General features: G+C 41.5%; 1 protein-coding gene across 4 annotated transcripts in view; it reads right to left on the bottom strand.

The window, feature by feature from the left end:
• Window positions 1–16,702, bottom strand: part of RP2 (RP2 activator of ARL3 GTPase) — a 54,501-nt gene extending 37,799 nt beyond the window's left edge. For 2 of the 4 annotated variants that reach the window (XM_064573984.1, XM_064573985.1), the window contains exon 1: window positions 16,412–16,702. In XM_064573984.1, coding sequence (XP_064430054.1) covers window positions 16,412–16,513 — 102 coding nt within the window. In that variant the 5' untranslated portion in view covers window positions 16,514–16,702. Of the gene's footprint in view, window positions 1–9,214; window positions 9,529–16,411 lie in introns of all 4 variants that reach the window. The other 2 variants (XM_064573987.1, XM_064573986.1) reach the window with 2 other exon arrangements.
• Window positions 16,703–17,620: the final 918 nt, after the last annotated feature.

Below are 17,620 nucleotides of genomic sequence, written 5' to 3'. Positions count from 1 at the left end.
TGTAGATGGGAAGAAAAAAAAAAAAAAAACACCCTGCAAATTAAATCAATCCTATAAAAAGAGAAAGCACCACAACCAAGTTGAGTGCAAATGGTTCAGTATTAGAAAAATCTTTCAATGTAAGTCACTATTATGTGATAACAACTTATATTTTGCTCCTAATTCCTATTGATCTGCTGTGGGAATGTATTCCTCAGTAGATCTGAAGCACTTGTTGTGACTTGTCTATGTCCTCTGATTCTCCTTTGCCCAGACAGCCTTCTCCTAGTTCTTCTTGTCCACCTGTCAAACTTGTTTCTGTGAAGCTCTCCAGTTTCCTCAACCAGGAAGCCTGCTCCCCCTTTTCGGAGGATCTATATTGCATTAAATAGCAGCTTCTATCCCTTCCTGTACAGCGATCTTTGGGCTGGGATCCTGTAACCAATCTACTTAAAACAGAAACACCTCCTCCAATACTACCTCTTTACCCTTCTTTATTTTTCTCCAAAGCACTTAGCTTCCTTTTAATGCACTACGTATGAATTATATTTATTGTCCTTATTCCACCAGCCCTCCATTGGGACATAAGGTCTATGAGGGAAAGGATTATCTGCCTTGCTCGCCCTTGTTTTTCCCTGCACCTAGAACAGTGCTCAGCACCACAGGGGCACTCCATACACCCATGTTGAATCCATTTTAACTACTTAGTCTTTGTTACCTCAGAGTGTAACTGGAGGTAGGTGGTCCCCAGGGGTCGTTTTAATATACAAATGTGAAGAGTAACTAAGTTTGGTAATCACACACTTCCCCACTCCCCCATTCTCCACGCCATCCCCAAAGAAGAGAGATCCCGATAATGATCAAGAACATGATATTCCTAGGGACATTTAGTCAGGTCACTGTGCAAGTTGGCCAACTTCTGAGTAGGAAGATAATTATACACAAAGGAGGCAAAGGCACTCTTAATACCAGTCCTGGGTTTCTCCTTTTTACATTCTCTTCTCTCCCATACCTGTGGTAAAAGAAAGCTGCGGCTGCCTTCCACTTGGAAGAGCCAGTCAAAAGGGATGGGAATGTGGTCATGGAGCAGGCTAATGGGATCTGGATCTAATCCAGGCCTTAAAGTGGAGAAAAGAGAACATGCAAGAGTGGTTTCAGTCAGTTCTGCTTTAGGCCTTAAGGAGGGTAAAAACATTGTCTGGTCTTCTTCAGCCTGTCACCTTGGCACCAATCCACCTCCCACAGTGGGGGTGAGAAGATCAAGAGCACCAGGATTAGGTGTAGGGAAAAGGAGCCCAGGAGTTGGCCTGTCTCTACCAAGGCCTCAGATTCAATGGGCAAGTAGAATCTTCAAGTTTCAGTTTACGGTTTATCTCACTGTACCAGAAACTCCTTAAAACTCTGATGTAAGGGGTGCCTGGGTGGCTCAGATGGTTAAGCGTCTGCCTTCGGCTCAGGTCACGATCCCAGGGTCCTGGGATCGAGTCCCACATCGGGCTCCCTGCTAGGAGGGGACTCTGCTTCTCCCTCTGCCTCTGCCTCTATCTCTCTCTCTCTCATGAATAAATAAATAAAACAAACAAAAATTAAAAAAAAAAAAAAAAACCTCTGATGTAAAACTTTGTATTTTCCTGGGGAATTAATTTGGGGTTCAAGATTCTGGCCAAATTGTCTTTGCCTGAGATATGGATAACAAGTTCAAACATTTGCAAGCATATTTATCTGAGAATTAAGTAGGGAACAAACCAGTGTTTGGATAAAAATAAAAAAACAGTTGGGGCGCCTGGGTGGCTCAGCTGGTTAAGCATCTGCCTTTGGCTCGGGTCTTGATCTTGGGGTCCTGGGGTCTGCAGGTCGGGCTCCCTGCTCAGTGGGGAGTCTGCTCTGCTTTCCCATTCCCTCTGCCCCTCCCCCCCCGCTTGTGTGTGCTCTCTCTCAAATAAATAAATAAAATCTTAAAAAAATAACAGTTAATACCTGTTACTTAAAGGAATTTGGCAAATTTGTTTTGCATGGAAATGATACGTAAGATGTATAGTATTTGAGAAGTTTCAACTATATTAATTATAATTAGTACTATATCAGTAGTTGCAGTTAAGACTTGTTGCAAACGCAGAAATAATATCCACTCTTTCTTAACTTTGAAATTACTGAGCTGCTGCCTTAGTCTGCACAGGAAGTGTTATGTACTGAATACCTGTATCCTCTCAAAATTCAAATGCTGAAGCCCTAACCCCCAAAGTGATGGTACTTGGAGTTAGGCCTTTCAGGTTTAGAAGAAATCATAAGGGCAGGGCCTCATTATAGGATTAGGGCTCTTAGAAGAAAAGAAGAGATCTCCCTCTCTTCCTCCCTCTGTCTCCCTCCCTCCTTGTGCACACACTAGAGGAAAGGCCATGAGTCCACAAGAAGGTAACTGAATATGAACCAGGAAGTAGGTCCTCACCAGTGAGAACTGTGGAACTCTTGGCACATTACAATTCCGTCCAAATCCCTGCAGTAAGAGACCTGACCAAACTCCAGCATGTCTTCTAGCAGCACAAAGCCATGTCTCTAGAAGGACCCTACCCCCTACCCCCATTAAAATTCCTGCCTGGAAAATTTTCCTGCCAGGAAAATTTACTACTTATTCTAGCCAATGCTTGATAATAGGCCCCTGACTTCCCTTTCTTAGAGCATTTATTAAAAAGGGCTTAACAGGAGCGCCTGGGTGGCTCAGTCAGTTAAGCGTCTGCCTTTGGCTCAGATCATGATCCCAGGGTCCCCGGATGGAGCCCCGCATTGGGCTCCCTGCTCAGCGGGGAGTCTGCTTCTCCCTCTTCCTCTGCCGCTCCCCTTGCTTGTGCACCCTCTCTCTCTCTCAGATAAATAAATAAAATCTTTTTTTAAAAAAGGGGGCTTAACAGTTGTGAATATGTAAGTCTTAAAACTCAGAGATATCTTTCTCAAGGACCGAGAGTCATTCCTTTGAAATATAATTACCAGGAAGGATAGGGCCTCTGTGTACCAGTCTCTGTGGGAGGAGAGAATCCTAAGGTTGATAACTGCGAGTGAACAAACACAGCTGGTTTAATCACATTTACACTGACCAACTTTGTAATTTTCACTTCTCTGACTTTACGGAGCCCCTGCTCTCCCTGTTCCCTCATTTTCCTGATAAAATTGCTGAAATCAGCTCTACACAAATTGGTACGGAGCTCAGCTCTGTCCCCTAGTGTCAGCAGTTACTGAACAAAATCTGTTTTCAATGCTTTAATGTCCAGCAGTATTTATCTTTGACACCAGACACTCGATCTGCTGGTACCTTGATCTTGGGACTTCTCAGTCTCTAGAACCATTTAATAAAGAAATGTCTGTTGTTTAAGCCACCTAGTCTATGCTATTTTGTCATGGCAACCTGAGATAGACTAAGACTGGTCGTCATAACAAAATAACAGACCAGGTGGCTTAAACAACAGAAATTTGTATCTCACACTCTGGAGGCTGGGGAAGTCCAAGATTATGGGTGCCATCACGGTTGGTTTCCTTCCTGGGTGAGTGCAGGGCAAGCTCTCTGATGTCTCTTCTTATAAGGACACTAATCCTATCAGATCAGGGCCCCACCTTTATGATCCCTTTTAACCTTAATTACTTCCTTTGAGGCCCCATCTCCAAACACAGCCACACGGAGAGTTAGGGCTTCAACACAGGAATTTTGGAGGGACACAAATACTCAGTCCATAACAACTGCTAATGGTGAGGAGTTAAGTGTAATTTACTATTCTTCTAAGTATTTTATCCAGACACCTCAGTTCTTCTAGTTATGGGGAGAAATTAATGCTGTAGTCAAAGATCCTCTAAGCTAAAAAGTTCTATAGTACAAAATTATTTGGACTATAAATATGGTCTACAAAGGAGAAATTTAGGATTTATGTTGCTGTACTTTCTCAACAAATCCTGAAAGTTCTTCAAAACAAAAAGTAATAATAGATAACCTGAAGCTTAGTACAATAGTAATTTTGCAAAAGTTAACTCTTTCTCAAATAAAGTGCCCCAAACCACAAACATGGAAAGGTCATATTTCAAGCTACCTTTTCACAAGAGCCACTTATGAAATGAGCTTAGTTTAGGCTGTATTTCTTACTACAATCCATAAAAGGTAGTAGATACACTTTCAAAATCAAAGAAACATTTCAACAGCTGCAATTCACCCGATACAGCTACTAAACTAAGTTAAGCATTATTTTCCTAACAGAAAACGAAAGTAAACATCTTATTTTTTTACCGAGTAGCAATGCAAATTTTCCATTAAAATTCATCTCCACAGGTAAACTTCCATAATGATAATCTGAGATGAAATAATAGAATTTTTAAATTTTCATGGAAAGCCTGTCTGCACAGAAGTCCAAAATAAAGCTCAGGCGTATAAGAAGCATGTATAGGTACAAGGCACCAATCCCAGTGCTTTATAATCATTCACTCAATACTCCTAAAAACCCCGGGGCGCCTGGGTGGCTTGGGCTGTTGAGTGTCTGACTCTTGATTTCAGCTCAGGTCATGATCTCAGGAAGGCGAGATCCAGCCCTCCCTCGGGCTCTGCCAGCCCTCTCCCTGCCCCCCTGCATGTCCACGCGTGCAGCTTTCTCTCTCTCAAATAAATAAATAAAATCTTTTTAAAAATACTCATAGAAACCCCTATGAGAGTTGTGTACTATTATCTCTGTTTTACAGGTGAGAAAATTTAGGCACTCAGAGGCTAAATAACTTGCCCAAAGTCACACAGTTAGTAAGTGCTTGAACTGAGTCTCAGACCTAGGCAGTCTGGCTCCTAAGTACATTTTCTTGGTTGTTTCTTCATATTTAACCATATTCAAACAGAAACCAATGTTTACTAGGCACATAAATCAATGGAACAGCATAGAGAGTTCAAAAATAGACTTATGTATACACTGGCAAAAGTGCAAAGGCAATACAATACAGAAAGGAGAGTCTTTTCAACAAATGTTATTGGAACAACTGGAAATCTATAGGTAAAAAAAGAAAAAGAATCTCTCATATTTTGCACCATATATAACAATTAACTCAAAATGGATCACAGAACCTAACTGGAAAACCAAAACTCTACAACTTCTAGAATAAAGCGGAGGAGAAAATTGTTGTAATCTTGGTTAGGCAAAGATTTTCTAGATGTGAAACCGAAAACATAATCCATAAAAGAAAAAATTGAAAACTGGACTTTTATCAAAATAGAAAACTTTCATTCTTCAAAAGACACTGTTAAGAGAAGACAAATCATTAATTGGGAAAAACAAAATCTGCAAAACACACATATGACAAGGGACTTGTATCCAGGATATATTAAAATAAGTCTCAAAAGTCAATTAAGAAAACAACCTAGTAAAAAAGGGGCAAAAGATTTTAATAAACACTTCACCAAAGTAAATATATGGATGGCAAATAAGTACATGGAAAAATGCTCAACATCATTAGTCATCAGGGATATGCAAGTTAAACCACAATGAAATACCACTACATGCCTGAGAATGGCTAAAATTAAAAAAAAAAAAAACCCTGACCATACCAAGTGCTGGTGGCGTAGCTACTGGATCTCATACATGGCTGGTAAAAATGCAAACTGGCATAGCCAGTTTGGCAGTTTCTTATAAAATTTAACATACAATTTCTATATGAGTCAGTAATCCCACTCCTAGGTATTCGCCCAAATGAAATGAAAAATCATGTTCACTCACAAACCTGCATGCAAATGTTTATGGTAGCTTTATTCATAATTACCCAAACTGAAAACAACCCCAACGTTCCTCAACCACTGAATGGATAAACAAACATGGTACACCCATATAATGGAATACTACTCAACAGTAAAAAGGAACTCCTGATACATGCAGTAACATGGATGACTTTTAAAAGTATCATGCTAAGTGAAAGAAGGCAGACTCAAAAGGTTATATACTACATGATCCCATTTATATGACATTCTCAAAAAGACAAAACTATATATAGGGATAGGGGCACCCAGTCCGTTCAGTTGGTAGAGCATGTAACTCTTGATCACCGGGTCAAGAGTTTGAGTCCCATGTGGGGTGTAGAGATTACTTAAATAAATAAAACTTTTTTATTTTTTTTAAAGATTTTTCATTTATTTATTTGACAGAGAGAGACAGACAGAGAGCACAAGCTGGGGGAGCAACAGAGGGAGAGGGAGAAGCAGACTCCCCACCGAGCAAGGAGCCCGATGCAGGGCTTGATCCCAGGACCCTGGGATCATGACCTGAGCCGAAGGCAGACGCTTAACTGACCAAGCCAGGCGCCCCCAAACATTATGCAAATTCAAGGTGTACAACGTGATGACTGGACACGCGCGTGTATTTGATATGCATATATACTGCAAAATGTTTACCACGGTAAGGCTAGTTAACACATCCTTTACCTAACATAACTACCATTCGGTTGTTATGGCGAGACCGTTAAAGCTCTGCTCTCACAGCAAGTGTCAAGTACACAATACTGTATTGTTAACTATAGTCACCATGTTGTACATTAGATCCGCAAAACTTTCTCATCTCATGCGAGCATCTTTTCATTATGTTATTGCTAATTGCTGCAGGGAATCGCCATTCATAGCTTTCTTTAGTCATAGTTTCTGTTCTCTCATCAGAACCACCAACTGTCCAATTATTTGGGTATTCCCCAGTTAAATTTCTCAGAGTAGAATATGACCCAGCTAATTTCTTGGTAGGCGAAATCCTAGATTGCTGGCCCGACTATGGATTTGTTGCTTTGGGTCAGAGGAGTCCCTGGCCTTCAGTCTAAACAAGTGTGGCTAGCGGGCCATCATAGGGCCCAATGACGCATGCACAAGGGCTTCCCCTTGAGTGGGAGCTGTGGGTGACCCACAGTACACTTGGCACGTGGATACAAAGTCCCATGACTCCAAGGGGCCCCTGGGTGGCTCAGTCTGTTGAGCATCTGCCTTCGGCTCGGGTCATGATCCCAGGGTCCTGGGATCGAGTCCCATGTCGGGCTCCCTGTTTGGCGGGGAGTCTGCTTCTCCCTCTCCCACTGCTTGTGTTCCCGCTTTCGCTGTGTCTCTCTCTGTCAAATAAATAAAGAAAATCTTTAAAAAAAAAAAAAAAGATAAAACTATAGGGATAAAAAAGTGATCAGAGGCGACTACAAAGGAGCATGAGGAAATCTGGGGGGATGATGGAACTGTTCTATATCTCAATTGTGATCAGTTACTCGACTATGTTCATTTGCCAAAACTCGTAACTGTACACTTTAAAAGGGTAAATTTCACTGTATGTAAATTACATTTCATTTAAAATAAAATTACTTAAAATTTCAACATTGTTAAATCAGTTTCAGGACTACACAGCTACATAGCTGAAAGGTTATTTCATAAATGAAAATGGCAGTGCCAAGTAATTATAGAAATAATAATAAATACCAGTACCTTGAGCTTATGTACACTGAGGATAAAAGAAGGTGAAGCACTGTATTTATATTAGTTCACCATGTTGCTAAATTGATAACCACAAAATAGGATTATAAAATTTTAGGATTGAAAAGGATTTTCCAGGGGCGCCTGGGTGGCTCAATCGTTGGGCGCCTGCCTTCGGCTCAGGTCATGATCCCAGGGTCCTGGGATCGAGCCCCGCATCGGGCTCCCTGCTCAGCGGGAAGCCTGCTTCTCCCTCTCCCACTCCCCCTGCTTGTGTTCCTGCTCTCTCTCTCTCTGTCAAATAAAATCTTTTTTTTTTTTTAAAAAAAAGGATTTTCCATACCATCTAATTTAATCTTAATCTAATTTTACATCCTATCACATTCCCTTTGTTTACCCCAATTTGCCTGAATGCATCTAGCAATGCTTACCGCCCCGCCGCCATCCTGAGATGCTCAAAGAATTAGAGAACTCGAGTGGATCTTGGGAAATTGAAAGCTGGAAAAGCTAAAGGCCTTTACCAATGAGGTATACTGGTGTGTAGAATACAAATTAAAACCCCAGTCCCATATACTTTTCACTCTCTGTGCTTTTCCCCTTTACCAAAACTTTATGTAAGTGAAGAAATTTGAACCCTCAATACACTGTTGGTAGAAATATAAAATGGTACAGACACTTTAAAAAAGTGCAGCAGATCTTCAAAAAGTTAAACATAGAGTTACTATATGACTCAGGAATACCTAGTCTAGGTATATCCCCGAGGGAAATAAAAACATATGTCCACATAAAAAATTGTACACAAATATTCATAGCAGCATTATTTGTAATGGCCAAAAAGCGAAAACAACCCAAATGTCCACCAACTGATGAATGAATAAACTGGACAAATAAAATTTATAAGTAATTATTCTGTGGAATATTATTCACCAATAAAAAGGAATAAAGTACTGATACATGCTACAATATGGATGAATCTCAAAAACATGCTAAGAAGCCAGTAACAAAAGGACAAATACTGTGTGATTCCATTTATATGAAATGTGTAAAATAGGCAAATCTATAGAGATAGAAAGTAAAATTGTGGTTTCCCAGGGCTGGGGGGGGGACGTGGAGAGAGGGAAGTGGGAATAACTACTAATAGGTATGGGTATTTCTTTTGTGGGGAATGAAAATGTTCTAAAATCAGATCATAGTAATGGCATCATAACCCTGTGAACTTACTAAAACTACTGAACTGTGTACCTTAAGTAAGCTGTATGGTAGATGTATCGCAATAAAGCTATTTTTTATATTAAAACTGTTTAATTTTATTGGCTTCATTATTATATGTGCTTAAATTTTTTTTATTTAATCACTTTAGAATAGTGTAAACATAAGGGATTTATGCCTGGCTTTATGTTTATACATATTTGAATAGAATTATAATAAAATAATAGTCAAGTAGAAATCTATATTAGTCTTTTATAGGTATCCATTACTTATATATTTTTCCCCCAGAGATCACATTTTTATTAATATTTCTATTTATATACACTGCATATATATCCGATTATAAAAATAAGGAGTGCTTATTATAAAAACTTTAGAAAATTTAGACATTTATTTCTAGTCCTTTTTAGGACTAAACATATTTTTTTCTGTTTTTAAAAATTTTAATTCCAGTGTAGTTAACATAGAATGTTAGGTTTCAGGTGTACAATACAGTGATTCAACAGTTCCATACATTACCCAGTGCTCATCAAGATAAGTGTACTCTTGATCCCCTTCACCTATTTTACCCATCTCCCCACCTACCTCTCCTCTGGTAACCATCTGTTTGTTCTCTATAGTTATGAGTCTGTTTTTTGGTTTGTCTCTCTTTTTTTCCTTTGTTTTGTTTCTTAAATTCCACATGAGTGAAATCATATGGTATTTGTCTTTCTTTGACTGGCTTATTTCGCTTAGCCTTTATACTCTCTAGCTTCCATCCATGTTGTTGCAAATGGCAAGATTTCATTCTTTTTGTGGTTGAGTAATATTCCATTATATGTATACCACATCTTCTTTTTCCATTCATCTATTGATGGGACACTTGGGCTGCTTCCATAATTTGGCTATTGTAAATGATGCTGCAATAAACAAAGGGGTGCAAATTAGTGTTTTTGTATTCTTTGGGCAATTATGCAGTAGTGCGATTACTGGATAGTGGGGTAGTTCTATTTTTTATTTTTTGAGGAACCTCCATACTGTATTCCACAGCAGTTTGCATTCCCACCAACAGCAACAGCGCAAGAGGATGCCTTTTTCTCCATATCTTGGCCAACACTTGCTGTTTCTTGAGTTTTTGATTTTAGCCATTCTGACAGGTATGAGGTAATATCTCATTGTGGTTTTTTTTAAAGATTTATTTATTTATTTGAGAGAGAGAGAGAATGTACACGTGAGCAGGGGGAGGAGCAGAGGGAGAGGGAGAGAATCTCAAGCAGACTCCCCACTGAGCACCGAGCCCAACACAGGGCTCTATCTCATGACCCTGAGATCATGTCCTGAGCCGAAATCAAGAGTCTGAAGGCTTGGGGTGCCTGGGTGGCTCAGCCGTTAAGCGTCTGCCTTCGGCTCGGGTCATGATCCCGGGGTGCTGGGATCGAGCCCCGCATCGGGCTCCCTGCTCGGCGGGAGGCCTGCTTCTCCCTCTCCCACTCCCCCTGCTTCTGTTCCTGCTCTCGCTAACTCTCTGTCAAATAAATAAATAAAATCTTAAAAAAAAAGAGTCCGAAGGCTTAATCGACTGAGCCACCCAGGTGCCCCTCACTGTGGTTTTAATTTGCATTTCCCTGGTGATTAGTGATAAAGCTGTTTTTAAAATGAATAAACAAAGAGCTAGTTACCTCCTTTAAAAAACAGTAACAACAACTTTACGGAAAAGATTTAAAAACATGTGGACAAATTCGTTGATCCTCCTCTCATCAAAAGGTCTCTTCCCCTTGAACGTGGGTGGGCATTTGTGACTACCTCAACCAAGAGAATGTGGCAAAGTAATGCTACATCACTTAAGAGGCTAGTTAGAAAAAGCCATGCAGCCTCTCCTGGTCTCTCTTAGGACACTTGCCCTTGGAACCCAGCCATCATGCTGTGCAGAAGCCTGGGCCACATGAAGAGGCCCCTGGCCCTCAGCCCTAGCCAAACGCCAGAATCAACTTGCCAGCCAGCTCTGTTATTAAGCCATATTGAAAGCAGATCCTCCAGCCCCCAGTCAAGCTGCTGCATCTGATGCGACAGAGAGCAGAGAGCCAAACTTGATAAACCCTACACAAATCACAGAGTTATGAACAAAATAAGTACTTGCCATTATTCTAAGCCACTGAGTTTTAGAGTGGTTTGGTATGCAGCAATTGATAACTAGAATATGTACTTTACATACTTAAAAGGCTAAAAACAGCATCTAGCCCCCTACTCAATGCAGATACTTCTTTCTAGTAAGTGGCCATCCAACCGCTGTCTGAATCTTTTGACTAATACGGAGATCAGTTCCTCACAAATCCACTCCTTCCACTGATGAACAACCCCGGGAGTTATGATCTGCTTTATAGTAAGACCGGTTCTGTCCTGTCCAATCTCTGGTCTGAGTTCTATCTTCAGAGGTGACCATTACTGTCTAACCCCCTTTTGTCAGGACAGGGCTTCACCCTGTTAAATAGTAACCTTTAGCATTGTCCCATTTTATAGCCAAGGAACCTGAAATGCACGAATTGACTGCTTTATCCAAAGTCATGAAACAGACACCAAATAAAATGCAGTTACTTGAATCTTTGGTATAAGGCTTTTGTCTAGTTTTATTTCTATCAAATATGAGACAAATGTAATGGATACAAGATGTGTTGCCCATACTCAAACTCACTTATGCCATCATTGTTTAGAGGACAAATCCTCATTTCTATCATCTAGGAGGAGTATTGGTATGAATAACTGGAAAATGAAAACTACTTTTCTGTACCACTCATCTTTTCCTTGTTTGCACTTAAATATTTCCTGTTTTAACTCAATAAAAGCAGACAGCTCTTTAAGGGCAGGGATAATTTTTATAATTTTGAGTCTTCCTTGGTGTTTGAGTACTTATATATTAAATAATTTGCCTAGCCATGAGAGGCAGCATACAGATAAAAAGTGTAAAAGCATTTCTTTCCAAATAACTTAAAAATGGATGGAACTAGAGGGTATTAGAAAGACAAATACCATATGATTTCACTTATATGTGGCATATAAGAAACAAAATTGATGAACATAGGGGAAGGGAAGGAAAAATAAAATAAGGTAATAATGGACAGAGAGGCAAACCATAAGAGACTCTTGACAACAGGGAACAAACAGACGGTTGCTGGAGGGGAGGTGGGTGGGGGATGGGGTAATTGGGCGATGGGCATTAAGGAGGGCACTTGATGGAATGAGCACTGGGTGTCATATGCAACTGATAAATCACTAAATTCTACCCCTCACACTAATAACACACTATATGTTAACTAACTTGAATTTAAACTAAAAAAAATCTTACAATCCAAAAATATTTCTCATGCCAATGTAGTAATTGTACAGTAAGCTTTTCACTTTTTCCAAGTTAGCAGCAATAGAAAATAAGCTTCATACACTGCTGATTACAGTATATCAGTTGCCATGACAACACTTAGTCTCCAAACATTCTGAGGCAATTTCTCCTAGCTTCAGTCCCCTAAGACTGACCCAATTACACAACTCAAAACCCAAAACCCAGAGGGTGCCTCTCAACAAAGACACTCTGATTACACAACCTAAGGAAAAATTTAAACACCACTTTTCCAAATTGCAAGGAAACTTTTCAGGCAATGAATTATGTTTTTACATCTAAAGTTGAACGGTAATTGTCTGATGTAACTTTAAAACGTATCTCACTTATGTTCTCTGGGCTGTATTTGCATTCTGTTCCTTTTAAGGTACAACTGAAATCTTCTAGGGGCAAGCAAGACCATACTAAACTCAGTAGAAGTATCAATGGACTAATACAGAACATTTGTACACTAGCCTAGATCAACCTTATGAGAGATAAAGAACTAGAAAAAGAATCTTTAAAATCATATAAAATTTAGCAGGCTACTATAAATGAGGCACCCTAGAGTGCACTCCTAATAATTCCAAAAGAAGGGATGCCTGGGTGGCTCAGTCGGTTAAGCGTCTGCCTTTGGCTCAGGTCATGATCCCAGGGTCCTGGGATCGAGCCCCGCATTGGGCTTCCTGCTCCGAGGGAAGCCTGCTTCTCCCTCTCCCCCTATCAGTCCCCATGCTTGTGCTCTCGCGCACTCTCTCTCTGACAAATAAAATAAAATAAAATAAAATAAAATAAAATAAAATAAAAAATTCCTAAAGAAAAAGAAAAATCCCAAAAAGGTAAAGCAATGTTGGGAAATGTGGTACCTCCACTGTCTCAAAATGTAAGCTAGTAATTCTCTTTCTCTAATAGGCCAACAGAGCTTTAAACTGGGTTGTTTTCAAAATATAATGCTCATCTAGTAAGAAAAATTCTGATTAGGTGAGTTGATCAATATTTTAACTTTTATTATGTACAGACCCAGAAGCATGAGCTTATTTTACATATCCAGTAATATGTCTTACACCTCTACAACTACAGTATCTACTAGTGTTACCCCCCAAAATGTTCCCTATAAGCTCAAAACTATCTACAAATGGAAGTTTACATGCTCAGATGGGGGAAAAGTTTAGATGTTGGTGTCCACTATTCTATTTTTCGATGCATTTACTTAGCCAAAAAGAAAAAGAAAAAAAAAAATCACAGAATACATCCATGTATCTAAAAGGAGAAAGGGGCGCTTGGGTGGTTCAGTCGGTTGGGCCTCTGGCTCTTGATTTCAGCTCAGGTCATGATCTCAAGGTGATGGAATTGAGTTCTGCATTGGGCTCTATGCTCAGCCCAGAGTCTGCTTGTCCCTCTCCCTCTCTCTCTCTCAAATAAATAAATAAATAACATCTAAAAAAAATAAAAAGAGAAAGATTAACATATGAGATTCTAACTAACCTGAACATTATGTTAATAAAGGTCAACTGTTGGGGCGCCTGGGTGGCTCAGTTGGTTAAGCGACTGCCTTCGGCTCAGGTCATGATCCTGGAGTCCCAGGATCGAGTCCCGCATCGGGCTCCCTGCTCGGCAGGGAGTCTGCTTCTCCCTCTGACCCTCCCCCCTCTCATTTGCTTGCTCTCTCTCATTCTCTCTCTCTCAAATAAATAAATAAAATCTTTAAAAAAAAATAAAAAAAAATAAAGGTTAACTGTTTGCACAGCAAAGGAAACAGTCAACAAAACCAAAAGACAACCGACAGAATGGGAGAAGATATTTGCAAATGACATATCAGATAAAGGGCTAGTATCCAAAATCTATAAAGAACTCATCAAACTCAACACCCAAAGAACAAAGAATCCAATCAAGAAATGGGCAGAAGACATGAACAGACATTTTTCCAAAGAAGACATCCAAATGGCCAACAGACACATGAAAAAGAGCTCAATATTGCTTGGCATCAGGGAAATCCAAATCAAAACCTCAATGAGATACCACCTCACACCAGTCAGAATGGCTAAAATTAACAAGTCAGGAAACGACAGATGTTGGCGGGGATGCGGAGAAAGGGGAACCCTCCTACACTGTTGGGGGGATGCAAGCTGGTGCAGCCACTCTGGAAAACTGTATGGAGGTTCCTCAAAAAGTTGAAAATAGAGCTACCATATGATCCAGCAATTGCACTACTGGGTATTTACCCCAAAGATACAAAAGTAAGGATCCAAAAGGGTACGTGCACCCCGATGTTTATAGCAGCAATGTCCACAATAGCCAAACTGTGGAAAGAGCCAAGATGTCCATCGACAGATGAATGGATAAAGAAGATGTGGTATATATATACAATGGAATATTATGCAGCCATCAAAAGGAATGAGATCTTGCCATTTGCAACGACGTGGATGGAACTGGAGGGTATTATGTGGAGCGAAATAAGTCAAACAGAGAAAGACATGTATCATATGATCTCCCCGATATGAGGAATTCTTAATCGCAGGAAACAAACTGAGGGTTGCTGGAGTGGGGGGTGGGGTGGGAGGGATGGGGTGACTGGGTGATAGACATTGGGGAGGGTATGTGCTCTGGTAAGCGCTGTGAATTGTGCAAGACTATTGACTCTCAGATCTGTACCTCTGAAACAAATAATGCAATATATGTTAAGAAAAAAAAAAGAAGAACAAGGTAGCAGGAGGGGAAGAATGATGCGGGGGAAATCGGAGGGGTAGACGAACCATGAGAGACGATGGACTCTGAAAAACAAACTGAGGGTTCTAGAGGGGAGGGCGGTGGGAGGATGGGTTAGCCTGGTGGTGGGTATTGAGGAGGGCACATTCTGCATGGAGCACTGGGTGTTATGCACAAACAATGAATCATGGAACACTACATCTAAAACTAATGATGTAATGTATGGGGATTAACATAAGAATAAAAAAATAAATAAAAAAATAAAAAAGTTAAAAAAAAATAAAGGTTAACTGTAAGACCATTTATTACGAAGTAATGAGTCAAAGGGCAACTGAGACTACTCTAAATAAAAAATAAATAAATAAATAAAAGCACTTTAGTTTTAGCCTATGGTTTCAAAACACAAAGCTAAAATAAAAATCAAATACACAAGCTTCTCTATGGCAGACAGTTCAAGGTTAAAGAGCATTGTTAGAAATACTAAGGCTGAGGAAATGAATCTTTTAAAAACTGTCCACCAAATAACTTCGAATGATAGGTGCAATCTTCTTGTATGACAGAAAGCACACTACTTTCCATGCCTACGCAATAAAATGATGCTATCATATATAGATAAGAGAATTAATATACCATGCAACCCAAGAAGGATCTGAGAAACGGGGTAGAAAGATGCGGCTCAGAATTCTGCAAAAAGCTTCCAACTGCTTAAATCTGACACTTGGAGAACTGAGTTTCCATGAATAAATTATTCTGGCGATTGAAAACCACGCAGGAAGGGCTATGAAATCATAACAATCAATACGAACTTCACTATAAAATATCCATGCGTAAAGATATGTTGCATTAAGCAAGGAAGTAACTGTTTACAACGTTTATTTAAACATCTTTTTGTTTGGAAAAGAAAAATTGCCAAATCTATCAAAGTATTTTACTAAGCACAAATGCAGAACTATGTAGAAAGAGGAAACATTATGAAATTTATGACTAAGTGTGTTTTGTGCAACACTAGGGGACGTTTCAAAGCTTTCTCGTTTCTGGCTGTATACAAAAGTAAAAAGAAGGGCGTTTCCATTCATTGAAAACAATAGTAAAATATTGCCTGACTTATGCTGGTTATTTTCACCATACAGTCCTGACATAACGTCCCAAGACTGATTCGATTTTCATTATTCCTTTCGGGTAACTGGAAGAGGAGGAAAAGCAAAGCCGTACGCTCAACAGTCCGCTTCCTAACTGAGAAAATTCAGCAGTGGAATATACCATTAGGCACCCAAGAGATTTAGCGGCTAGGGCAGACAAAAGAGAAAACAGCCACAGACGAACGTGAGCCGCGAAAAAGATGAGACTCGGTCCCACGTGTAACTCGAGGACTGGACAAAACCCCGCTCGGCGCTGCCGGTGAAACGAGCAGATTTCGGGGCATTCACGGCTCTCCTTGCTTCCCTGGAGTCCACCCCTGGAGCGCAGGGAAAGCCCCCAGGGCTCTGACAATGAGCTCTAAGCCCCCTTCCAGCGCTTCGCAGTCCCCCGCGGCGCCCCCTCCAGCGGTGTATTTCACCGCACCCCAAAAAGTCACTCCCCCCGACTTCAACTACTCGCGTGAGAGAGGAGAGCGCGCGCAAGAGAGCTGCAGCTGCTGGGTCGGCCCCCTCAGCGCTCCCGGGCCGCCAGGGACCCTCGCGGGGCGGCTCGGGAGGGCCTGAGACCAGCGGCCGCGGGACTTTGGTTACCTTCTCGCGCTGGTCCCAGCTGTACTGCTTCGGCCGCTCCTCCCCGCCCTCGGGCTGCGACTCCTTCTCAGCCTTCCGCCTGTTGGAGAAGAAGCACCCCATGGTCCCGATTACTCCCCGCCGGCCCGCTCGTTCAGGTACTCCCTGGGAGTGTGGCGCGAGGCCCGGGCGCCCGGGCCCCGCAGCTCTCCGGACACCGCCCCGCCAAGCCGCCCAGCCGTCCCAAGCCCGGGTTAGCCCGCCAGGCCCAACACCCCTTCTCTTTCTCCTCTCAGTCGCCCAGACGACCCATCGCAGCCAATGACAACTCAGCGCCCGGTGAGCCAATCAAAGCCCGCGAGCCCTGCGCGGCCTATGAAGAGAGGTCGACGTACGCACACAACCAATCCACTCCCCGCTCCGGCGCCAGCCCCCAGGGGCGGGCCCTGTGGGCTCTGGCGCACGCACAGCCGACCCCGCCCCCGGCCCGGCCCCGCCTCTCCGAGGATGCCGTGGGCTTGCTGCTCAGAGTCCTGCTCAGAGCCCTGCTTCGGCGGCCGTGTCTCTTTGCCCTTGGTTCTCAGTTTCCAAGTTCTAGGCGCGGGAAGGATCCCTAGTTGAACATTAAGCTTCAGTTTTATGATGCAAGTGGTGAGGGAACAGGAATTGCAGCTGACACAGGAAGAGGCCCTGAAATTCGTAATTTTCCCCTCCTTTCCCCCCGCCGCCCCCCCACGTTGTCTGACTAGTGTCGCCCCCTTCGGAAACTTCCCCCAACCACACCCTCTTTTGCCTTCTCTGTGCTTTCTTAATATTCCTACGTATCACTCTAAAATTGCACAAGTACTTAGCAAAATAATTGTGTATTCTCTCCCTATGGGAAATGTGAATTTCTTGAGGCCAAAAGGCCTGTCTTAAAGAGCACGTATCTTTGAATTCCCTAGGCCTGGCTCAGCTCCACGCTAGGTGCTCAATAAAACGTTTGTCAAATGAATGCATGAATGAATGCATGCTAGTGAAGGAAGTATTTATAACCTCTTTTATATATTCCCTATCAAAGAAAGTGACTTGTGTGTGTGTGTGTGGTGAGGGAGAAGGGGGAGTTACAGTAAAGGGGTTCTTCTTGTGAAATTTATAGCCTAGTGGAGGACATAAGCATTGCCATATAAGCAGTCAGCTCTAAGCAAGTGGTATAGGGTTTGTGTGAAGGTATTAAATATATATATATAT

This window comes from Mirounga angustirostris, unplaced genomic scaffold, assembly GCF_029215605.1.
Source record: "Mirounga angustirostris isolate CCGP_5_RB_7025 unplaced genomic scaffold, mMirAng1.0.hap1 SCAF_11, whole genome shotgun sequence".
Classification (NCBI taxonomy): Eukaryota; Metazoa; Chordata; class Mammalia; order Carnivora; family Phocidae; genus Mirounga; species Mirounga angustirostris.
Note: the sequence above shows the minus strand (reverse complement) of the source record. Positions and strands in the feature narration are given on the sequence as shown.